Source organism: Podarcis vaucheri, assembly GCF_965113315.1.
Source record: "Podarcis vaucheri genome assembly, chromosome: 2".
Classification (NCBI taxonomy): Eukaryota; Metazoa; Chordata; class Lepidosauria; order Squamata; family Lacertidae; genus Podarcis; species Podarcis vaucheri.
The window spans coordinates 83,514,272-83,540,420 of NC_138760.1; the positions used below are offsets into that span (position 1 = coordinate 83,514,272).

At 39.0% G+C, this 26,149-nt stretch overlaps 1 protein-coding gene across 15 annotated transcripts in view; it reads right to left on the reverse strand.

Moving 5' to 3' along the window:
- The window catches only part of RAF1 (Raf-1 proto-oncogene, serine/threonine kinase), a 68,128-nt gene that overhangs the window by 12,878 nt on the left and 29,101 nt on the right, over positions 1-26,149 (reverse strand). For 3 of the 15 annotated variants that reach the window (XM_082211930.1, XM_082211922.1, XM_082211925.1), the window contains 9 exons: positions 17,864-17,954; positions 14,939-15,065; positions 9,896-10,125; positions 7,976-8,088; positions 6,916-7,018; positions 5,351-5,508; positions 5,101-5,199; positions 3,570-3,723; positions 1,120-1,179 (listed from right to left, as the gene is read on the reverse strand). In XM_082211930.1, the coding sequence (XP_082068056.1) occupies positions 1,120-1,179; positions 3,570-3,723; positions 5,101-5,199; positions 5,351-5,508; positions 6,916-7,018; positions 7,976-8,088; positions 9,896-10,102 (894 nt within the window). In that variant the 5' untranslated portion in view covers positions 10,103-10,125; positions 14,939-15,065; positions 17,864-17,954. Of the gene's footprint in view, positions 1-1,119; positions 1,180-3,569; positions 3,724-5,100; positions 5,200-5,350; positions 5,509-6,915; positions 7,019-7,975; positions 8,089-9,895; positions 10,126-14,938; positions 15,066-17,863; positions 17,955-22,454; positions 22,475-25,387; positions 25,561-26,149 lie in introns of those variants that run through there. The other 12 variants (XM_082211935.1, XM_082211933.1, XM_082211927.1 and 9 more) reach the window with 9 other exon arrangements.

A 26,149-nucleotide genomic window follows, 5' to 3' on the forward strand; every position in this document is an offset into this window, starting at 1 on the left:
AAGTCAAATTGAGCTACTCAGAGCTCTTTGAAGGAAAAGTAGTGTGTAAGCACGTTCAACAAAATAAAAATAATGAGGATTCAGACAGATTTCTAGTCAAGATGGGCAAGATGAAACACTGAATAAAACCACCTGTAGAAGTATAGCTCAGTGAGAATTGCTCATCACCTTTCATTCTAAGGAGGTTCATTTGGAAATGGGCAATTGGGAACAGTTCCTGGAATCCCAAGAATTGTGTGCTCACGCAAGAGAAGTGGGGTGGTGCTTTCTGCTGGCATTTCCTTCTGCCACATAAAATCCTGCTCCAATGCGTCTCCCGACCTTCAGAAGCAGCTCTACAGAGACACAAGTGGCTTCAAAAGGAAGGGAGAAGGATGGGGAAATCCCCACACAGGGGTATCCCTGCCAGCTAAGCTAAAATGTGGACTTTACAGGAACTTTCATGCACTTGCTGTGGCTTGGATGTGGCCACAAAGGCACAGGCTGTCCTCTGTTTTGTTTTTTAAAAAAACACAATCCAAATCCTGAATTTCTAAGAAGAAAATATTCACTGCATTTCAAAGCTGGGTGTTCCCTCATCCCCCAATTTCAACTTAAATAAAGTACTCATCTCCACCAGGCAAAGTATTTTTGAAGTACTGCTTCTGTGCTCTCTTCTATAATCACAAGCCTTCATTTACTGAAGGCTTGCTTTATATAAAGCTAAACTATTCAGATGTCTGTGTAGCTTCTTGTTGGGAGCACACTATAATCCACCAACCCTAAAAAAGCAGTTTAAAAAATGACATTTCTGAGTTTTTTATAATAAAAATATTCAACCAGCATGCCCACTTATCATTTTAACACACAACCACATCCATGAGAGCAAAGCTAAAAGGAACAGGTTTACTCCAGAAGCTATGGATTTTGCTCTGTACCACTGAAAGCTTCATCTGTGTAGTGCAAGTTCTATTTTGTATTACAAACTCTGGGTTTTAGTACTAGAACTAAACAAACATGCCACACTGGTCTTCCCAAATGCAACTGTTAAGCTACAGTTATTTAACTCACACTAATTTGGCCAACTCTCTTAGCAATCCTGTTAACTGAAGAAAGCAAAGGCATCCAGATAATACCTACTCTTCCCCTTAAACAGAATCGTCTGCACCAGGACCTGGGAGAAGCATTCAGGCTGTTATTCTAATTCAAAGCAATGAGAAATAAGAAAAGAACAGAGGAAGTAGTAAAAAAAAAGTTTTCAGCTGCTAAAAAGGAAAGTAGTAACAACAAGGAAAGAAGACAACTTGAAAGAAAAGAGAGTTAACACATTAGCTATGTGAATGTTATTTTTTATAGGAACTGCAGATTAAACCTGATGCAAGAATGCTCTTAAGGTTAGGCAGGCAGACATTCCACCAACCATGAAATATGCTCCAGGGAAAGTTTTCTAAACCATCTCTTCGCATTTTCAAAACTTGATAGTATTCCAGTTCTGCCATAAGCAGACTCACAAGAAAAGAACAGTTCAAGAGGGGCTATGAGATTTTAATCTCTACAAGGCAGATGTATAGAGAATCTGATTATACCTGATACTGATCCAAGCAGAGATAATCTAATCAAACAGATCTGCAATTCAACAAGACGCTAGATGCCATTTTATACAAAGGGTTCACTATTCTAGGGTAAAATTCAAAGAGAGAACTCTAGGACTCAGGAGCCCGAGATGCAGCAACAACCACCACCATGGTTTTCTTCTCTCCAACTCAAAACACAATTCCAGGGAAGATTTCCTAGTCTGACTTGAGATACTAAAGGTATTGCCACTATCAAAAACCTAAACCATGCTAAAAGGTAAGCATTTACATAAGAATCATTGGGAGCCCAAAATAAAGTTCATCCCACTCATCCTATCAAAACATCCAATAAATTAAAGTGGGAGAACAGAAAGCTACGGGCTACAGATTTTATGATTCTTATAGATGAGGCAATGAACACCAGAATTCTGCAGCCAGGTAAAAAAATTTATACAAATAAAACTATATTTGCATATATAAATCAAATTTGCATATACCCACCTTACTTTGCACAATTTCTTCTACTATCAATGAGAAAGGTCAAAAGCTATCATAAGCACTCAAATCCTTCCCTTGCTCAGCTTCTCATCATTCTGAGTCACTCAGTCAGTATCTGCAGCCTTAAACTCAGCACTTGCTGAATTTCATCTCCTAAACCAGCCTTGCCCTCTAAATGGCCTCAGTAGCTGGGGGTTATGAGAGTTGTAGTCAAACAACATCTGGAGGACCATACACTGGTGAAGGCTACTCTGAGCCACTTTCTGAGATATCACACAACTGTGCAATCATGGGATACACTTCCCTGATAAAAAGAGTGTTACCACATTACAAAACTTCAGCTGCAAAATAGTGTTTGCTTTCTGGCACACTGAAAGCCAGCTGGACCAACAAGGGAACTCCAATAATGTAGGGTGGCTCTCTAAAAATTCCTGGAAAAGAACTTTACCATGAAAGCTTTAGTGGCTCTACCAAGTGATTTTTGTCTTCAAACTAGTGATAAGCTCCAAAGTTCAAAAACAGGGGTAGGGGACGTTCAGCAATGATGTTTCCCAGCTCAGGAACCCCCAAGCCCATTACAGTTTGGGTCCAGATCTTAAAGTGCTTAGCCTAATACCATCCCCTGTAACGAGCTGCCACTTTCTTTTCTGTTCTGATTTACCAGCAAGCTGGGGCAGAAAAGTCTCAATTTAGTGCTCCCATTAGAATTTTAGCACTGCCATGGAAGCATCCCCGGCACAAGGATTCATGGAACTTACTAGGATGACGAAATAAATTTTGAGGAAGGAGGTAAGAGGCAGAGGAGGTGCCTCAGGCTTGTCACATTGGAAGAGTGATGGAGCCTTAAACTGAGGATAAAGCATAGCTTGATTTGGGGTCAGTTTGACTCTGACCTAAATTTGAGTGAGTCTATCCATCACTACTTACAACACCTAATGTGCTACAAGCTATCAAGAACATATTCGTCATGCTGTCACCTACTATCTTGCCATACTGTCTCTGTAGTAGGAGAAGAAAAGCAATATAAAAAGCCAAATGAAAATTACTGCTTATAAAGGGGGGGGGGGGGAGACTGCACACAACTGAACCCTCAAGATCTTGATATTAAAAAGAAATCTGTTTAAGGAGAGCTGAGTGGATCTTTTGTTCTATTCAGTGAGATACTGTAAATTGCTATATTTTGTAGCACAGAAACTCTCTGTTTTAACTGGATTAACTTTGAACAAGCCATACTTTTATGGAAATATTAACTGATTAGTAAAGGTGATAGAAACAGAAATAATGACATGTCACTAAGTTGGTCACATACTGGCTACAAGCATCCTGTTCTCTGATCCTTCAAATCATAGTAAAGAATTGGTAACAAACTATGGGGAGTTAGAACATCAGCTGAGAACTGCGGTTTGGCAAACTAATGTGTTCTATGAAAACAGGAATGCGGCCATTATAACCTGCAGTAAGTATTAAACCAATATGCAATTCAGAAACAACTGGCTAAATACCCAGAAATAGGAATACCTCAATTATTCGGTTATCCACGGGCATAGTTGTGCTGACCATGTGGACGTTTGGTGTTGATGTAGATCTCTGTCTTTGAGAAAGGGAGCCCTCGGGAGATGGATTTGATGTGCTGAATGTGAAGGCATGAGGTGTAGAATATCTGTGTTGAGAACTAAAGGATGGAAACAAACATTTTTCAATTCTGCTACTAGGAAATGGTGATTCATTGTTAAGCATCAGAAAAGCTGTTCTCTAGTAGATATCACTGCTGTAGAGTCTACTTCTCTTGAAATAAAATTAATATATGATCAGATTAGTCTGGTTCAGATGTAGCTATCTCAGTTGAACAAACCAGAGTTTAAATGGACTGGGAACCAAGCATGTATGTGCCCACACTCTTCCATCTCATCCCTCCAGTCATTTCCTCCCACTTCTGCGCCTGACTTTGGCAAAGCTTTCCTGGCTTCTTAAAACAATGATTTCCCATGCACCCAAACTGAGAAAGTGCGGTTTAAGAGCTATCTCTAAACCAAAATATCAAACCAGATCAGTTTGTTAAATGTTGTTCAATTTGCCATCATTAAGTGCCATTCCAAATTACTACTAAGAATGCAGTTGTAAAGTGAGGAGGCTTCGCAAAATCTCCGCATAATGTTGTCCATCCTATAAGCAGGCACTTAGCTTGCCTTCAGATGTGAGGATGATTATAGGAAAGAATTAGCGATCATTAAATAAACCTATTGGATGAAGGTTTCCCAACTATGGAATGGTTTTGACAAAATACTAACAGGTCTGGTTGTTAAGTCCAAGCACTGAGGTTACCGCACCCTGTCCTGACTTCACACTATCCAACTCCCTGTCTGAATCCTGGGTTCAAGAAAACTTTGGTTTGGTTTGCCCTGGCTCTCCAAACCCAGATTTAAGACCATTGCTTGAAATGGTCTTCTAGTTCTCCTTTAGAAGAGGACCACATGAAACACAGTTTGCTAATCTGCTTGCTACAGCCAACTATGCCACGCAGAGACCAGGAAGTGAGGGAGGGGTCCAAGTACACGACACACAGGACAGCCAAACCATAAATGTATGTGGATAGGCCCTATTTAAAAAAATAATAACTAAAATATTAATATACTAAAAGCATTTTAACTTGTAAAACACTAACCCTTGGTGCTTAGCATGCAGTAAGGAGAGTTTTGTCTAAGATATTCACACCAAGCTGCTTTTGCACATTGCTACCCAGGCTATTACAGCACTACCATTATGAATTTCAGTCGTACCTTGGACGCTGAACGGAATCTGTTCTGGAATTCCGTTCGACTTCCAAAACGTCTGAAAACCAAATCACAGCTTCTGATTGGCTGCAGGAAGCTCCTGCAGCCAATCTGAAGCCGCAGAAGCCCCGTCGGACATTGGGGTTCCAAAAGAACTTTCGCAAACTGGACCGTTCACTTTGCAGCATTCAGGAGCCAAAACGTCCAAGTTCCAGGGTGTTTGAGATCCAAGATACAACTGTATAGCAAAACACAACAAAAACCAAAGTTCAACTCACTTCACAGGTATCCTGGACACGGACTCCCGCATTCGCCGAGTCGTTAAGGGAGGTAGCGCAGGGATACCAGTATCACCAACATTTGGGTGTGGAAACAACCTGAAATCAAAAGCATGCAGCTGAGCAAAAAAGAAAAAAGTAAGCAGATTTTTACTAAATTCAATAGGCCTTTATGTTTGAACCAGTGCATTTATTCTAATTTTAAAATAGCTGCATTTTTATTTTTTTTAAGGTTAAAAATAACTCTTACAAGAGTTGCCGGATGTTGCTCCAGTCCACACACATGGTAGGAACTTTTGTGCTGCAGTGTTCATGGAATTTATAACCGCAGGTTTGACACCGGAATCCATTTAGTAAAAACTTCTGGCAGATGTCACAGTATGCAAGCTTTAGAAAGGTCTTCCGTGCCTGGAAAATAAATTTCGTATCTAAGTTTGTATGAGGTAGCCAATTTATGAAGCTTTTTACATATTTGTTCCAAATTGCTTGTTACCACATTATCATTAAATAGTTCACATTTTACCACTGGAATTAACTTTTATGAATAAAGCTATAGCTTTAAACATGCTTTGCTCAAAATATACTGTCTCACAAACAGCCAGTATTAATATATTTTAGTTTTCAAAACACAGGTGATTTCAGCAGAAACTTTTTTTTTGGGGGGGGGGAATTCAGATTATTCACATTTTCAGAAATTGCTTTATTTTCACTTGCAACCATATACATTAGATTAGACTAGAAAGGAACCAAAACCTGGCATTTGGGTAAGTTTAAACGAGCAGCTTTTGTAGCCACAGTGTTATTTGATCAGAGAACTACATTTATAGTTCAAGTCCATAGAAGCAGAAAGCGCACTCAATCTCCTAATCAAAACTCACCTTCTCCATGAAAACTGTTCCTTAACCCCTTAGTTCTCCCTCCCAATTTAGACAGTAGAGGCAAGTGCATTCGCTCACAGTGTTACTCTTGCTCTCCTCCCCTCTCATTATATTCCATAGTGGACCACTTCATATGTCATGGGCAAACCAAACTGTATCTTGCTGTAAACAAGCAAATATGCTGGTGTATGCTGCTCAACTCTACGCACCCGTCCTGCAGGAAACAGCCCCCGGCACTAGTTTAGTGTTACATATGAACCAGCACTTATGCTTTATTTATCCCTCTTGCGGTTTGTTTAGAGAGAGGCAAAACACACAGCACTAAAAAAGCGCTGTGCTTTGTTTCCTTCTGACCTGGGGAAGGGAGGAGCAGGACAGGCATGCTTTGAACAGCATGCACTAGCGTGTTTGCTCATTCACAGTACAGTCACAGTTAGGTTTACCATGATGTGTGAACCAGGCCAAGAAAGGAGATGCTTTTAGTCTTGACCTCCAAAGCATTTGGATTCCTGATCTCAGAAGAATACCTCAGTGTCTACTGCCACAGGGGCAACAAAAGAACAAGCTAAAGGATGTTAACTGAGGCAGTCTTGGCCAACCCTATGCCCTCTGTATGTTTTGGACTACCATTTCCATCATCAATGGCCATGCTGGCTAATGGGATTTTGTAAAAAAAAAAAATTGGAGGGGACTAGGTTGGGGAAGACAATGCCCTAAGGGTCTGGACTGCTTTTAAAAACATCGTTGATTTTCTGCCAAGATTGGAAAGGTAAGAACACTTAGATATATTGCAACACTTGCTTTGTGTGCTGTTTTGAGGTCAAAGTATTATGAAACTTTTTGAGCACTACTGCTGTATAATTTCTTATAGTCTTGTCAGCTGTAATCCCATGAGGTATTTCCAAATATTTTGTACATACAAAAGAGATCAACATACAAAATTGTGTGTCGTAAGTGGAACATGATCCAGGAAATCCACTTGCAATTCCTCTCCAATCAAGGATGCAGCATCTGTACCCCAATCCAGCCGTGCTTTTTTACTGAAAAGGTGGGGAGAGAATATGCGGAATGAATTCAATTTTCAAAGTGTAGGAGAACAAAAAAGCTACCAGTTTTTAAACTTTTAACCAATAGTCTCGAAACCAAATCGCTTAAAAGTTCGGAGCTACCTGAAATGTGTGTGAACACACACTAGTTTAATAAGTGGCAACATTCAAAATAAAAGAAAGACGTGGATACCAAAATTTTAATGGCGGCCTTAGTGATATGGAAGTTGTATAATGGATTTGAGCCCTAAAGTTGTCTGAAATTAACAGATTCAAGGGCAAAAATAAAATCTCACAAATAATTGATCCAGGACTGTGGCTTAACACAGCGTTCTATACCAGCCATCAGTAGTGTGAAGTCAATTAAGTTACCTTCACTCCCTCAACTTGTTAAAGAATCATTTGGTACTTAAAAACAGTAGACCCCTGGCCCTATAAAAAGCACATTAAGTCTTATACCACCCTTTGTCCATAAATCTCAGGGCAGTTGACAGGATAAAATGAGATTATCCAAACTGAAATTTATATTCGAGCAGATAAAACTTTCCAACATTTTAGCTAAATCTAAAAAGATAACACTCTACAAGTATCATATAAAAATAGCTACATCTATGAACTGAAGAAAATTCTAGCTTTATTTCCTTCAAAGTTCAGAATAAGCAAAACAATTGATTTCACTTAGAATAAGCAAAACAATAATTGATTTCACTTAGGACAATGCAGCCACTTTAAATTCTTTGCATTCCCGCTGACTTCAATAGAACAGTTAAGCTTATATTGAATTCTCTCCATTTGAATCTATGCAACACCAACTTTGGTTGGTGTGCCCTTTGTGATTTTGTACTGTTTGAATCACTGAACATTATAAATGTGAAGCAAACAAAATACAGGGAACACTATGGGAAGGAACTGCTTGAATGGTTTCATAAAACGTAGTATTTCAATTCTTACCCTTTGTGTTCATTAAGTAATCTAAAAACAGCACAGCATTCCGGCTGCAGGCCTCTGACTTTGAGTGCTTTCATGAGACAATCATGAAGGGTCATTCCATTACGCACATTCACCTGTTAAAAAAGTAGTAGTTTTAATTCTGAAACATTTTCATTCTTCAGTCATGGAGTACGAATTACAGTGCTGTTATCAAACACTGGATGACTACAATTACACAATACTATCATAACTGAAAATTGCCATTATGGAGTTTTACGCTTGTAATGCTGCTAATTCTGTAATCAAAAACTGAAGCGAAGGGATATCAGCTCCGCCCATGGAATGATGCATAACAGCAACAATCGGGGGGAAAGAAAGACATAACATCTTACAAGGACAGGAAGAAACATCATGGACTGAATAATTGCCACACACAGGAAAGAACAATGATATAGTTTTAGTTCCTCACATGAAGCTTTAGTAATCATTTAATGTGTCAACACGAATAGAAGTTATTAATATTGCAGTTGTTGTGTAAGGGATGACTATTATGACCGGAATATAACTGAAACTAATAAGATTTTAGAACACAGAAATAAATAAAATTAGGAAGTCAACAAATCTAGAACACGGGGGGGCACCTTAATTAAATAAGGTAATTTAGTATTTGAATTGTTGGTTATGATAATTGTATTATAAATTGGCATTGTTATAATGAGGCTATTATTGGAATGTAATTGAAAACTAATAAACGTTTATTATAAAAAAAATGAACAAAGGGAATCAAGTCTCCAACACTTCTTCACTGAAGATTCAACCCACATTTTCCTTGTTTGCCTAAGGCTGCTGTCTAAAAACCTAACACCTGGAAGTAAACCCCACTGACATCCACAGGACTTCATTCAGAGCAGATGTAAATAGGATTGCACTGTAGACATGAATGGCATTGTCTAAAACAATTAGTCAGTTTTTTAGTGTCACAGCTGCACAGGCACTAGCCATGGTTAGTTACTGCTAACAAGTGTTCCCATCGGCTGAAACACTGAATAAGTGGGAACCATGGTAAGCCAACAAGGAAGAATGTTAGGGGCTGGGATTGGGAGTGAATCTGCTCCTACTAGTTTAATCTTGATAAAGAAATCAGCAGCACTGTACCTGCACTGTAAACACTCACCCGGTAGACATATGCAACGTTCAGGAGGAAAGTGAGCAGAATGACAAAGGCTGAATTCTCCCACTCTATATCTAGCAAAGAAATCAAGCAGACTACCAAAAGGGGAGTTCCCTTCCTATGCACTCAGCATAGAAATGCAGCAGGCTGCTGGGGAGGGGGGAGGGGAGTCAGAGCTCTCCATCCATCCTCTGCTAGTAGGCCACTAAATATTCTGCAAACTAATAATTTTTGTGGGTTTATTTACAAGGCCGGTGAAAGCAGTACCTTTAAGCAAGGACAGACAGTCACATGATAGGCTTATCGAAACGTCTGACAGAATCCAATCTAGGCCTGCTGCAATTAACCTGAGCTGATGTAACTTGTGTTGCTGACATTTAACAATCTGCATATTGATTTTACGATTTTAATACAACTTTGCAAGCCTTTGGGATATACTTATAAATCACTTTAAAGTCAGAAGCAAAAAGAAAACCAAGATGCTTTTTCTGGCTAACACTGCTTTAGTATCCAAAATAATTCATCAGCAGAGGGCCTATTCATAAGAGACAGGATCACATATTCATTGAAGTGATACAAATCTCATTGCTCTTCCCAAAATTATGCATGTGTATATTGGGTCAACATGCTGAACAAAACATCACTGTATCCATCCTGAAGCATCTACATTTAAACATTATTAGCCTACTGGGGCACTGGAATGTTTATGCACTAGTGGGGGGGGGGGACAGTCAATCTTTCATCTTGCACAAAACAAGAAACAGACTCACCACTGTGCGTTGCTTGTTAGGCAAGAAAACACGAATGGTATTGCTTGTCTTGGAAGAATCTGAAAGTTTCCCATCATCAGATGCTCTACGCTGATAGCTGTACTGCTGGACAATAGTAGGTGAAATACAGTTGGATCCATTGAAGACAGAATCCTTTAATCCAATTCCATCAGTTAGAGCCTTCCAAGCCCCATGAATGTGGTCCATTGAAGCAGTCAAAGCAGTAAAACCTTTTAAAAGAAGCACAAACACATTCTGAAAACAAGTCTTCTTAAGTGCAAAACTCAAAACAGTTAGATTGTTCAACTATAAATGAAACATTTGTGGTACTCGGGTATAGGCCAATGAATTATAATTTGTACAATCAAGGGCAAGAAAACCTTGTCAACAGCTATGCTGATTTTTCTTTTGTGAGTGTTCATATGTACAGATATACACCTAAATTTCTGCAACCGCATGCTGTGTCCATCAGTAAGGAAAACTATGCGATGCATGTGTGACACAGTACAGATTCTTAGACTCTGCACATTAGAAGCCTTCACTCACTGAACAGCTAAAGGGATGCCAATCCCAAGACAATGTAACTTTCTCTAACCCTCCATAGAATCAAACTGTATGTTGATATACAGATATGTATATGAGAGTTAAATATCAATTTAATATGTTTTATTTTAATTAATGTAAACTGCTTTTTCTCCCAGAAGTCTGCATTTAGCAGTACCAAGAGACACTGATTCACGACTACATTGTTAGCGAATTTACATATTTGTTTAGAATCTCAATTACAGTGGACCCTCTGGATACGGATTTAATTTGTTCCAGGGGTCCATGTGCACCCTGAAAAATCCGTAACCAGAGGCACCGCTTCTGCTCACACACAAGCGGCAAAACCCAGAAAAATACTTCTGGGTTTGCCGCTTTTACAACCCAAAGATTACGTATCCAGAGAGGTACGTAACCCCGAGGGTCCACTGTATAGCTCTATTGAAGTGCTACTTGCATAAAGGGGTGGTCATGCAATCAAGATGTAGCAGGGCCACACTATTGGCCAACCCTAGAGGTCACAGGGCTTCACTCAGCCCCACCTGTTATCCTCACATTAGGTGTGGATGTCTACAGGTGGAAATCCTACATATGTAGATGTACACACCTAATGAATAGACAACAGGGGAAGCTAACCAACTTCAGAAGAGGGAACTGTGCTTTCACTTTAGTGTGTGAGCACACCTTCATATCAATAGCATACGAAAGGGGTTCATATGTAGAGTGTCTATGTACAATTTGATTGCAAATTTAGTAGGCCATCAAATATGTTTAGATTGTGGACCTACACGCTTACAAGTTTAATAAGCCCATTGAACATAATGGGAATTACTTCGGTGCAAACATGCATAGGATTGAGCTGCCAGTTGACTAATTACTGTATTTAAGTAAGCCTGCATATAAAAATTTCAGGATACTTATCCTTTTTCTGATACTGGTCTAATACGATTTACAACTTAACAGAAGTTTCCATTTACTGTCAGAAAATTATTGTATATTTTCTTTTCCAGTCCCTAATACAGTAACATAGTAGAATCAAACCAGGCTAAAAGGAAAAAGAGCCTTTATCCCTCAACTGCACCAATCAAAAATGGGTCCTGATGTTTAATTGTTTAAAGCTGAAGTTGATTAATCAACTGATTAAAAATATTTAAGCTAGCAGTAACATTTAGATTTCCTTCCCACTATTTAAAGGGTGAGAAATAAATCATTTAGTTGTATTATCACAACTTATAGGTTAAAATTGAGGCACAATTATTTCCCAAGGTCACACAATCAATTACATGGTTGATCTGGGATTTGTCAAACATTTTGTATCAGATTCCAACTGACTTATATTGGAAAATTTGGAGGAAATTTTCCATTCCAAAATGCACATACCTGTCCAGAATTACATAAACAAAACCATGAGGGATCCCTATCATGAGCAGAGAAAATGCAGCAGAAGAATGCAGGCAAAGGGATACAGTTGGAAGGAAAAGAGGTAGTGATCTGTAGGAAATCTGAAGTGTAGTTCAGAGTTGTTGGCAAAGTTAGTATTTAGAACTCATATTGCACATTTTAAGGATTCCAAGTGCATCAGATACAACAAGCCATTAACTACCTGCATAAGAAACGTACAAAAAAGAGACATCTCAAGGTGCTAATAAACAGTTATTAGTTGGTTCAGGCTAGGATAAATCTTAATTAGCTTCTTGAGAAGTGGTGTCTCTCTTTCATTTGGTAGATGCTTCCTTGTATTGTTTACTTCCATAGAGCGACCAAGTTCCTGTGACATCAGAGCCAGCTAAGTGCAGTTCAAAAACTCCCTACAAACCAGAACTGAATCCAGGCACACAAGAAGAGGGCAAATTGGAGGGGAGGACATGCCTGGGCTCAAACATCTTTCATGCACTAAGAAACCAGTTGGCTGAAGCAGTCTATGGAGACAGTTTTCTTGTCCAATCAGATTTTAAAGCTACTAAACAGGCACTTAATTAGAAAAGATTCAAGACGAAAGCAGCTATGCAAAATTTCCCATTGCCATGTTGCCACTAATGTTCCTTGCAATTCAATTCTCAGAAGTGTTTGCAGATCAAGGAACTTGTAAATTTAGATCAGGGTTCAGGAATTTGTGGCCCTCCAGATGCTGCTGAACTATATCTCCCATCATTCCTCACCACTGGGCATGCAGGCCGGGGCTGATGGAAGTTGAGTCCAACATCATCTGGAGGGCCACAGGTTTCCCACTTCTAATCTAGATCCTGCACATATCTGCAAATTGTGTTTACTGGAATAGAAAACCAACTAGGTGTGTTTGTTGCCCTTGCCAGTGTCAACATTTCTACAGGTCAAAAAAGTGAACAACAAACAGTAGTGCTTTGAACTGCAGGCTCTGACCACTTTCCTTATCAGGGTCAGAAACACAGGTAGAATATTATCGATGTTCAAATGTCAACTTATTACTACAACATGTGAAGGTAGCAACTCTATTTGTCTCTTGCTACCTTGTTTGTTTGGTAGATTCACATTCCATCCTTCTTTTAAGGCACTCACAGTGACATACATGGCTCTCCCCTAATTTTATAGTTCTCAACAACTCTCTGAAGAAAGGTAGGCTTAGATTCAATGACCATCTCAAGGCCATCATCCAATGAAAGGGGATTTAAACCCAAATCTCTCTGGCCCTAGTCTTGAAACTCTAACCACTAAATCATATTGTACCATTAATATTCCAAACATAATTCCAGGGCTCCCTTCATATATGGGAATATTTCAATTCAATCTCAAAAGCCTAGCAGGCAGAGGGAGGAACTTGCTGAAGGCCAACCATTTAGCTTCATGGCTGTGCTGGCTCATTCAAATGTAAGAATATCCAGCTCAAATCCTGATTGATATAAAACCACTGGCCTAGGATTCAGAGTTGCCCTTCCTTCATGAAAGGGCCTTTGATGCAGCAGACGTTCCCGCGGACAGAAAGAGGAGGTGGCAATTTTCACAAATACCCTTCCCACATACAACCCTCCCACACTAATCCAGAGGGTTCCCCAACCAGCCAGAACAAATTGGGGGTGGGGGATCCATGCAAGACAAATAAGCAAAAAAATGCCTCACTTTTCTTACATGATCTCTGAATTGAATCCACTGTGTGGCTTTTGGAGAAATAACTCATAGTCTAACTATCCTCAATGGGCTGTTGGGAGGTTAAAACAGTATTCTGAGTGCCTAAACGGGAGCATATGACACAAATGTAACAAAACACAGCTGAACAGAGATTTCACCTCCCTACTTGAAACACAACATACTCTGGATTAATTTAGCGATTACTCCTCCATAACACCAGTTTAAAATGGAGTCTGATATGCTATTTTTTAATACAACAGAATAATCAAGCAAACAGTTGGAATAACTTAAAGTAATGACAAGACAAAGAGTTAGCTGTAGTACTTTGTGAATCCTAAAATATTATTTTTGTTGTAACTGTGATGTTTACCTTATTTTTTAGTAGTTTTGTTAACAAGTGTTTCATAGATGCTAATTGTTTTGATGATTTGTAAATGTTTTACTAGTCTGTTATTTATTCTGTATGATTTCTGCTACATTTATGATGCTCTATTATGTTACTGTTATTTATTGATTGTAAATCGCTTTGGAATTAATCTGAATGAAAAGTGGCAGAGAAATATAATCAAGTATAAGTCTCAGACATAGTGACAGGAAAGCAGACTGCTGGGCCAAATTCAATCTATTACAGACCACAATCCACTGATAGTTTTCTTCATTTGCCCACCTAAGTTCTACTCAAGAGTAAACCCATTGAAATTTTGTCAACTAAATGAACATGCGCCAGAGACAATGTATTTTCAAGTGCTGGTCCCTGATCTATGAAACTCCCACACAAGGGATATGAGTTGGCACCATCAGTTCTAGCCTTCAAAATGTTCTTCAGTTCTTGTCTCTTAAATGGCCTTCAACCAAGATTATTTTATATAGTTGGTGCTGGCTTTTAAATTATTGGGGGTTTTTATTTATGGGTTTTGATTTTACATTGTGTGACCAGTTTCATACGGTGTCATACTGGAATTGTAATTTTCTTGTGTTTTATGTTCCGTAAGCCACCTTCAGTGGACTCTGTCCTGAAATGCAGCCGAAATATATCCAAAATAAATAAAGCAGACAGCAAGAACAGAAGGTCAAAAGAAGAGGGGCAGCTACTTTCTCACTCATGCAATCTTGACTCTTTTCCCCACAGTACTGCAAACAGAGGAAGGAAGTAGATTAGCACAGCGAGTTATTGCTAGACAATTGGCATCTATAATTCCTTCCCCAATGCCAATTCTCAACCCTCCATGTCAGAAACTGTACCAAGGAAAGAAAAGTAAGATTAATCCATGCCAAGGGAGAAGCAGCAGCTGCAGCAGCTACTGTGTGAGGAGGGTGCTTGAGAACAAACTCACACTGAGAGTATGACACTTGGTTCTCCATCAACCCTAACCCCTTTACCCTGAGAAGCCAACCTACCAAACTAGTTGTAGAGCAGGACTCCAATGTATTAAGAATCCAGAGTCTACTCCTTTCACTTAAGAGTTTTCACCTCAGGCAGGCTCCTGTCAGTATGCACCTGGGAGACTGGTAGTTCTTTTCAACTCTGCATTTAAAAAAGTTAGATAAGGTCAATGTTGAGTCTTGCAAATACACATGAGTTAACTGAGCACAATGAACAGAGCCCAGGAAACAGTCCCCATAAGAAGTCATGCAAGTTCTGGAAAAAAGTCATTGTAGCCAGTATGGAGGCAGTTCTTTGATCATTGCAATCTATAAAACTATGGCCATCTACAAGCATCAAGGCTACAAGCATCAAATCTGCAATTTTCCTAAGACAAAAGCATGTCTTAAAATGTTCAATCCTGGCACACTGTCTTGTTTAAAACTTTCTGTAGACTACTAGTTTGGTTGCATTATGCAAAAGAAACTATTTCTCTTTTACAGTTCTTTGTGTATACCAAAAGTTCCTTGCTACCTTTTCCTTTGCTACATTATTTCTGGTTGTCATTTTTGTATGATGATATGCCATATATAGGAGATATTCCCTTTAAACTGCTACTGATATTACTAGCACTTCCAAGCAACCATGGGCAAGACTGGGATAAAAATTTAGCTATAAGTATAAGAATTGTTGCATGAGGGCATCTACTGAGCAGAGTAAGAAACATTTTATTGAGGAAGAATTATCCAGATCATTAATTACTACATCACAAATAAATTCACTCAGTAGCTAAATATAAAATAAACTAAATTCTGTAATATTTTTATAGGCAGAAATTCAAACTTGGCCAATTTAAACTAAAAAAAAAAATTGAAAAATTATTTTTGTCATGTGTATTTTATGTTTTCCGTTCGAAGCTTTAAAAATGTTTAAAAGAAAGAAGCAAAAATGACCCAAGAGAACCTGACATGCATTAACAAAAAGACACCTTTGATTAGGCAAGGGAGAAAACAAAGCATCCTGTCTTCCTCAGGTATATAAATATGTGATAACCACACATTCAAATATGAAATATTTTCAGCCCTCCTTTTTTCTCATGTGCCAAAAGAAAACTCACAGCACTTGCTCAACTCCATAATATGCCAATTAAACACTCCAAATTAAGACAAATGGTTGAGGAGTGCCCCATGGCCTGGACGGCAGGAACAAGGATCACTGCGCTAAACCCAAAATTTTAAACCTAAACAAACTTGTAAACAGAGCCGAATAATGAACTAACATTTTGTTAAGCCTCAAAATTATGCACTTTACACATAAAATATACACCACACACAATACACCTAACTGTAATCCGATGGCTCTTTTAGAACAGAAAAACCTCCAATACACATATGGGGGGAAACCAAAGCAGGAAAAATATCAGGAAGGAGAGAAGTGGAACAAAAGACAAAGTTAAACACTACTGCCACTTTTCTACTCCTGATCATTCTTTGAAAAAGAAAAGGAGTCCTGTCATACTTGCATGTAGTTTGGGGAAACAGGCAGATCTTCACTGGTTTAACTGCAACACCAAAAGCTAATTTAAAAGATTTGTGGGGAAACTTATGTGTGTATGTCACTGAGGTGACAGCTAGCAATTCTACAGTGGGGTCTACATTCTAAAATACAACAAATATATTTCCCTAAAAGCTGTACAGAACTCTTATAGCAAACTTAGTCTCAGTGTGTGTATGTGTGGGCGCGCACACACACACACACATATATGTGTGTGAATTTTTGAAAGATGATAAACATTGCGGCTTGCAAACAAACTATAAACAGAAGTATAAATAATGACTAGTGGGAAGAAGTATACATTTTATCCTACACACTCACCCTCCCTAATAAAACCATCCCACCTTTTCTTGAGAGGTAAAGGTAGCTAACAAACAAAATCACTAAAATGAACAGATTTAAATGTAGCAGGCGGTCTAATGAAATCCTATGATGATGATGATGATATTATTATTATTATTATTATTATTATTACTACTACTACTACTACTACTACTACTACAATTTGTATACAGAGGTACCATGGGTTACGAACTTAATTCATTCTGGAAGTCCGTTCTTAAAACAACCCAAAGCGTCCTTAACTCGAGGCATGCATTCCCTACATAGGCTTCCTGAGGCCCCGGAAGCAGATTGCATTCATATCCCAGGGCAAAGTTCGCAACCCGGGACATCTACTTCCACGTTTGTGGAGTTCGTAACCCAAAGTGTTCGTAAGCAGGACTGTTCATAACCTGAGGTACCACTGTACCACCCTTCATCCATAGATCTCAGGGCAGTTCACAATATATAATTACAACATAAAAAGTACAAAAACATAATAGGATAGGGTTTTAAAATGTGAAAGGTTTACTGTTACACAGTGGGGGAGGCACACTTACACAGAGAGAGAGAATTAAAGAAGGTGTGGAAAACAGGACATTATACAACAAGATAGTTAGCTGAGCAACAGAACTCCTCTCTCCATTCCCTACACCTTCCCAAATTTGCTCCAGAGGGTTGGGGAAACCCCTGAACAGATTTTGGAGTACTGTAGGAGAGAGAGGGGAAGTTCTGTGCTAACAGAACTACTTCATTGGATACTGGCTGTATAGCTCAAAGATCACATATAAACTAATATTGTATATTTTCTTGTAACCCCTGCATGTCAAAGCATAACAACCCAATAATTGTACTAAATTTTTAAACTCTCCTTCTTATGAAGATGGCAGCACATGGTAACAGTTGAAAATCCAACACATGCAAAAAGCCTGAGTTCCTTTTCAACCCTCACTATATTCAACAGCTAACAAATGTTTCACAACTGAGGTAATAATTCCAGATTAAGGGCTGGAGTACACATTACACTTTGCCACTGGGATGCTGCCAAAACCATCATCCTGCTCCTAACATAGAGAAATACTTACTGTGTGGACCTCCGTGATCATGTTATGAATTTCCATGCTCCTGTTTTCAGCAGCATCACTGCCATGGCAAACGTAGTTATGTGCTCCAGCCCTAAGAACACCAAATGCAATATGTCCATCATAACTAGGCTCACACCAGATACATTAAATTCATATACTATAGATAATATTCTGAAAATATACAAGTTGGCTATATTCTTTAGCACATAATTCTCAATTGCCCTTCTTGGTACATACAAAGCAGCCAACTTTCCTGCTATGGACTCATGTTCAATGACAATATTTGCTAATCATCAGCACATAATGAAACACAGCTTAATTTTGATGTATATGTATGAGCTTAAGCTTCATTAAGAGTGAAACGGGGAGGTTACCTCTATATGCATTTTTTTAAAGGTTATAATATGATAATATACACATTTAGTTTCTAGATTCTAGGCAGCTCCATTTAACTGAAATCTTTGATATATGTTAAGATGTTATATCAAGAAGCTTGAAATAAATTTGCTCAGCTCTGGGGTTGAAATGTGCCACAAGGCTTCCAAAACCAAACACAGCTAGACTTACCATTTCCCACCTGAATCCTGATCAGACACACTTTTGGAAGATTCAAGGCCTGTATAGTATAGTGGGGAACCAGATATTTTGGACTCCACCCCACCCCCCATTACATATTGTATTGTCTTTTCAGTGACTACTGAAGACCCTCGTTTTTTCTAACAAGTCCTTTTAAGAGGAGATTTGTATCCACAGACTGTATCTGCATTAGATTCGAATTGTTTTCATATATGATTTGTTGAGAAAATATTTTTATAGATGAAATTGGTTTGTTTGCTTTCAGCGCTGATGGGATTCCAGTCATAACGGTCAGTAATAGTCAATCAGAGCCAAGGTACATAGCGATTAGGGTTGAACTAGGACCTGGGAGACCAGGGCTCAAATCCCCACTCATCTATGAAGCTCAATGAGTGACCTTGAGTCAGTTATAATCGCTCAGCGAGGTTGCTGTGAGGATAAAATGGAGAAGGGAGAATCATGTAAAACACCTTGAGCTCCTTGAAAGAATGGTGGGATTGTGAAAGTAATAATATAAAAATATTCACAGTCTAAGCGGATAAAAGTTAGCATCACTCAAGCTAAGCCAAAGACAAAACATCCACACTGCCAAAGTGATGACAGATGCCTTAGTCACCTATTTGTAGGCTTTCAAAGCAGATTTTAATAGATGCATAAATTAGCATGTCCAGAAGATGTCTGGAGAAATCCTTTAAAATCCTCACTGTATACACATACCAACTATTCAGAAATGAAGGCCTGTATTTTAAATGTGTTTTTTCTATAGAGAAAAGAATTGGTCTCAGTGGACAGATTTAAATATAATTCAGAGGTGCTATACTGTAGAAGTCTTTCAGCATGTCCACATTTAACATCCAATACTACACTGAAAAACTTGTATAACTGAATGTTTTAATTTCCAAATAATGTAGTCATGTAAATATTTTAATTAGATTACTATTTCTGCCATAAAATTATGACCATTCATGTCAACTTACAATGAAATTCTAAACATGCTAGACTGCAAGTTCCCCTCAGTTATACCGCCTTCATTATGTACATGTATAGATTTTGGATTAGTTACTACTGAGCTAGCTATAATATATTTAGGGTTCAGAGGCATTTATCTTTCCAAATCAGAATGAAAGGTTCCACAGGTGCTCTAACCCTGTATAAATATTTTTTTCTATATCATGTTACTGTAATAGTAGCAATCGTAATATTGCTAGAAACATATTGGGTTGCATCCTGTGAACAGAACTCTGTTCAAAGGACACTTCCACTTAGGCGGAGGTGGGGAGAGGTAATTTTCACTGGTTCCTCCTTTCCGCAGGAGTGGAAGAATGAGGGACCAGAACAGCATGGGAGGTGGAATGGTGGGGAGATGGCGGGCTGCAGGAGAAATCAGATAAAATTGCCTTCCTTCTCTTCACCCTGCATAACCCTCCTGCTGGATCTTAGTCCCAAATCTGGATCCCTCTCATGATACTTATAGGGTGTGAAAGAGCCCTTGTTAGCAATAACAATAAGGAAATGAGTGGGTCAACTTCATTGTAAATGCTACATGGAATGGCCTTTGCTGATTTGGAAAAGATCTACTTTTCATTAAAGACTAAAGAAAGTTAAATATTACTGTTTAGCACAGGGGTAGCCAAAATGGTGCCCTCTGGATGTTGTGGACTGCAACTCCCATCAGCACCAGCTAACATAACCAATGGTCAGGCATGGTGGGAGTCGTAGTCCACAACATCTGGAGAGGACCATGTTGGCTGCCCTGGATCTGGATCACCGACACCAGTAACTGCTTACCACGGCATTCCTAGTGAGAGACCAAATAAAGTATAAATCAATCTACTCTATACTACCTCCAACTAATATGGTTCCAGAACTCCCCAGATTTCTCTCTTATATGTAAAACTGAGGAATAACCTAATCAGCAAAAACTCTTAAAAACAAGCACCACAAAATTTACTCTCTTCATTCGGGCAAATTTTAACACCGACTACATTGAACTTTTAGTTTATTAATCTACCAGTTCTATAGGCTATTCGTGCAAAACATACCCCCAGATTATTATATCTACCGTATTTTTTGCTCTATAGGACTCACTTTTTCCCTCCTAAAAAGTAAGGGAAAATGTGTGTGCGTCTTATGGAGCGAATGCAGGCTACGCAGCTATCCCAGAAGCCAGAACAGCAAGAGGGATTGCTGCTTTCACTGCGCAGCGATCCCTCTTGTTATTCTGGCTTCTGAGATTCAGAATAATTTTTTTCTTGTTTTCCTCCTCCAAAAACTAGGTGCGTCTTGTGGTCTGGTGCGTCTTATAGAGCGAAAAATACGGTATTTGATTATTCCAGTTGATTACTGCCTAGTTGCCATTTATGTTCCATTGCTTTAGTCTTGGCATAATTCACACATAACTGTTCCTTATTGCATACTTCCCCAAATGATTTCAACAATATCCTCATGCCAGTTAGGGTCTGGGATAACAGAGCCACATTGTCTGTGAATAGCAATACATTTAGTTCCATGTGCCAACAACTGCTAAAAAGTTTGATTTATCAGCTAGTTGATCAATGATGCCATTCACATATATGCTGAGCAAAAAGGGGGCTAGTAAACTGTTTTGTCTTACCCCTCTGGTTGAACCAATTTCCTCTGACAACTGGCATTCTCTGTACTCTAATATGAACTTTGGTGCCTGTGTAAAAGTTCTTAATTAGAATCAACAGGTGTCTTGTACATCCTAACTCTAGTTTTCTCCATAAAATCTATTTATTTATCCTGCCAAAGACTGAGATCAGGTCAACAAAAGCAGCATGTGTATTTCCTAGGGCCACCTGCATCTCTCTCTACCGGTATTTTGCTTGTCCACCGGTATTTTGCTTTCCATTCCTGACTAGAGCAATGCTTGCACCCATTGTGGAAATATGTATTCTTACATCATGTCTAAAATAATCATGTCAGACAGACCTTGGATAATTTCCTTGCATAATGCTGAGCTCAATATGCCAATAGACAGAGAAAGTTTAACATTACTATGTGAAGATATGGCAACCTAATGACTAACCAATCTCTCTGAAAGAAACATCAATATATTATGACTAATCAACCTCTCTGTTTCAGCAAGAGTAATTTCAACTTGGTTTTTATTTTTGACATGCTTAACATAACACACACATTCCATTCAGAATACCAAGTAGCAAAATTTACAAAAGGATAAAATCATATTCTGCCCAATCTGGTTACACTACTTAATTCTTTCTACTCGGTACACACCTAAAAAGTTTGCCTAAAATAGCCTTTCAAATTATGCCCAGCAGCAGAAGACAGAATAACTCCGTCTTTTGCCCAGATATCAAGGGACCCATAGCAGTATCAGGAGATGTACAGGGTGTTTTACAATCCACTTTCTTTGTTCTTGACTCAACTTCTCATCATTCACAATACAGTCATACCTTATTTTGCAACCAGGGCCCATTCCGGAGCCGCAGCCGCTAGCCAAAAAGGATGCAGGGCAAAGCGAAGCGCGATTTAGCACTTCTGCGCATGCACGAGCGGCAAACCCAGAAATAACCCGTTCCAGTACTTCCAGGTATGGGCTTTTTTTTTCCAGAATGAGGGCTACATTCCCTTGAGAGCAACCTTCCAGGACGTGCATGCCAGTAGTGGGTGGCCAGAGGTAAAAATGGATGGAACCAGAGGCAAAAGTGGGTGGGGCAACGGATGCACCTTGTGATTTTTACAGTTGGTTACACAAAAATCAAAGGTTTGAACACACCACCCCCTCCCCTTCTCCATCCAGGCAAGGAAGAGGCACCATCACAGTTCAATAGCACATTCCAGCCTGTTCAAGAAGGGTGTGACCTGGGGAAAGAGGTTGTTGCCAGGGGGAGTAGAGTCCCTAGGACCAGACAGAGGAACAGAGAGCCAAATTTGTGCCCCCAGGACTGAGGTCTCACACACAGGACTAAAAGTACCGTAACACATCACAAGCCTAGCCCTATCTACTGTACTATCCCATGTTGCTACATACCATGGGTGGAGCTTGCTGAAGAATGTGATTGTTGGTACTAGGAAATAAGAACATCAAAACAAGGTCAACAGGACAGGCAGAGCTACATGCAGTACAACCTCAAATATAAAGTCCCTAGTCCCTGTCCAGCCGTGCAACGAGTCTTCTTGCTACTTAGAAGAGGCACAATGTCTGGTGGTCATTTATTACTGCAACAAAAGCTTCTTTAATAAATTCAGTGAAGCCTCCTAAGAGGGAAAATCCATTGAGGAACCTGTGACATAAGCCAGCCATCAACACTTAAAAGCTTTTACTTAGCTATTGGAACATCATATTTCCCACAATCCTCAGTTAGAGCAGGTCTTAATGAGCAAAAACATTCAGCATATGCTTATACTTTGTAGTTTTCTGGCTACCCCAATCATATGGCAAAAGCCTATAGGAACATATGGGAGACAGCATAGTGTGCAAATGTGCTCGTTTGTCTTTGAAGCTAGCTTTGGACCATTAGAGCTTCTAGAAAGACTACAAAACAGGTGTGTCTAATTCAAACAAATAAATGGTTCAACACAGATTAAAATAAAATACAGGCAGGAAAGATCTAAAGATAATGCTGGTATGTTCATTCTGTTTTTAAAGTCATTCCTTCTATTTAGGGTAAACCATAAATCAGATAAGATATGGGATCTGCTATGGATCCCAAATGCACCTGAGTCAAGTCAAGTCCAGAAATCAATTAGGTGTTTTAGAAGACATTCTGTAGCACTTGACAGAACTAAACTACTCATTCCTGCAGCAGCACTCTGGACAATGAAATGTTAGGAGCTACAGTATGTACAGCATACATACTCTATGAGCACGTGATCACAGGGCACCCTACACAGAAGATCCATGCAGCTGTTCTCTTTAAACATCAAAAGATACCACACTCTAGTAAAACCCACTGGATAAAGTGATCATGCCTAAAGCTAGTATGAAATCAAACTAATCTTTCAGTACCTACCAAAAGCTAAACTGAACAGTTTTCCATAATAAATGAACCAGTTCGTAATATCCCAAGCAGTGCCAGCAAATAAAAGTGTTCCTCCTTATTCCACAAAGTTTGTGCTAATTCACACAACACATTTCTCCAACAACACATTTCATCTTTGACACAAGTCCTAGGGATAAAAGTAACAAGTAAAACAGGAAATCAAACTGCTAAAATCTGTATGATGAATGCAGCATTTTTTTCTAACAGCTGCAAATCACGTGAATTGCTGCCATCCATAAATATAATCACCCAACTTGTGAGTTGTCATCCATATTAACAAGCGGAATGACTGGGACCACACACATGTATGAACACTAATGTACACTGCACACATTCTAAGATACTGCTAGAAGGTCAACTTCTAATTAGCAAATATACATTCCAAGACACTCTTGGAAGGCACCAATGTAGGTCCCATAGTTGATTGCATCTACAAGGAAACGAATTGCATGGTGATATTAGATAACCACACTGCACAGCTAAGAAAAAGAAAAGGAATTAAACTAATGACATATACAAGGAACTAGCTGGCAGAAAAAGAAGCTAGCTAGTATTAAAGCGGCAAGAGACACGATTCAAGACAAGTCAATCCAGAAATAAATGCACATGCAAACACATTCCAAAATCAAGTCATACTTCAAAAGTCTATAATTAATTCAATATTTTCATCCAACAGAGCAGCCAATGTACACCTCCCTGCATGTCTGCCTAAATTCATTCACTGTCATATTATACTGAGATTGTAAACTAGCCGGGAGTGTAAGCCAGGAAGGCCACCCACTCCACCTAAAGCTCACCTCAGTTATGATAGCCCTAGGGTGGCCTTGGTAGCCCACCTTCTCTTTTGTAAAATTTCTGAGATAATGTATGCAAAGTATCTTGTATATTAATAATAATCCAGAGTATACAAGTATTATAGCTTGGACAATGATTCTTTTAGTGTTTCAGTACAATGCTGTTAAAACAAAACAAACTTCAGGAAAGTTATTCAAAAATCAACAGGAGTAACAGGTAAAAACGAAACACATAAATTATGTCAGCAACACAACAAAATAAAAGAATCATTTATCACTTTACATTGCCCTGTGCCATGTTTAGAGATATGAAAAGGTATTTGCTAGCCATACTCTTTTCCTCCTCAGTTTTTGTTGTTGTTGTTGCAATGCAAATAAAACTTAGTTTCAGTTACTGTCCTTTAGCTCAAAATCACAAGGACAGATCTATTAGAATAGGTAAAAATAGCACCACTGAAGATGCCAATGAAGAATCTTTCCACTATATGGCCACTGCTTAGACTGCAACATCAGCTGGCTTTCTTTTTATAACCCTTTGGCTACATATATATATGAACTGCAGCTAACACCGTAAATTTGTGAAGGTTGAGAAGGAAGACTCAACTCTGCATCGTCATTCAACTCTGCTCTTTATATTTTCCAAGATAAAATCCTATTTCAGGACCCATTTGTTTGTATGATCTCAGGAAATAAACATACATGTAAAAATATAAGACCCTGGTCATCCATATCTCTTGTCTGATTCAGGCATACCATAGCTAAAATTCACTTCTACAGTGCCACAAGTCCTTCCAAATATTGATCAGTGTAACACCACTTGTGATCCTCCAAATAAAATGCAACTACAGATGCACAATAAACTTTGTGTTTCTCCTAGGATTTCAGTAACAGGGGAGCTGTCAGTCACCACAACTGGTGGGACCCATATATAGTTTGGTCTTTATTATTATTATTAAAGATTTTCTTGATTTACAAGTGTGTGCGCGCAGTGTTCTCTCTCATATATATTTTTTTCCATGTAACATTTTTACAAATCAGTTTCATTTGTTGAGACATTGGGAAGAAAAGGGGGAATGAGGTGGAGGGGTGGGGAAGATGGGTGGGGGTGGGGTTTCTATTTTACTTACTATATGTAGGGTTTGGTGTCAGCGTTGCTTGTGCACGTTCTTTGCTGTTCACTTGTGTTCCTTTGGTGATGAGAGAGGTTGGGGTTGGCCTAGGGTGTGGTTGTTCATTTGTGGTTGGCTGTGGTCCATATACAGTTTGGTGGAGTGGGGAGAGGAAACTATAACTTATTCTACTGCAAGACATCAGTACGGAAGACAGAAGTAAAGTAAAGAGCAAAGTTTCTTCAGTTCATGAGTTGAGCATCCTCTTCCTCACCTACAGCAAGTTTCCCAACAGTGTTTCCTAAGAATATGACTTTGGCGAAACTTTGAACCATCCTAAATACTCATTGTATAACCACTAGAAATCAAAATAGTACCAAATCACACAGACTACAGTACTGTATGTAACAGATTTCTCATGAGCTACTAAGTATATTTGGGGGAAGGGATATATATTCCTCAGTAAAAAGGTAAAGGGACCCCTGACCATTAGGTCCAGTCATAGCCGACTCTGGGGTTGCGGCGCTCATCTCACTTTATTGGCCGAGGGAGCTTCCGGGTCATGTGGCCAGCATGACTAAGCTGCTTCTGGCAAACCAGAGCAGCGCACAGAAACACCGTTTACATTCCCGCCGGAGTGGTACCTATTTATCTACTTGAACTGCTCCATAAATATGCCACGGCCATGTTTTCATGGTGGTGAAAACCAAAGCTATTGCAGCAGCTGAGAAATCAAATGCAGTATTTAGGATTGCTGGTACAAATGTGTGTCCACTTACT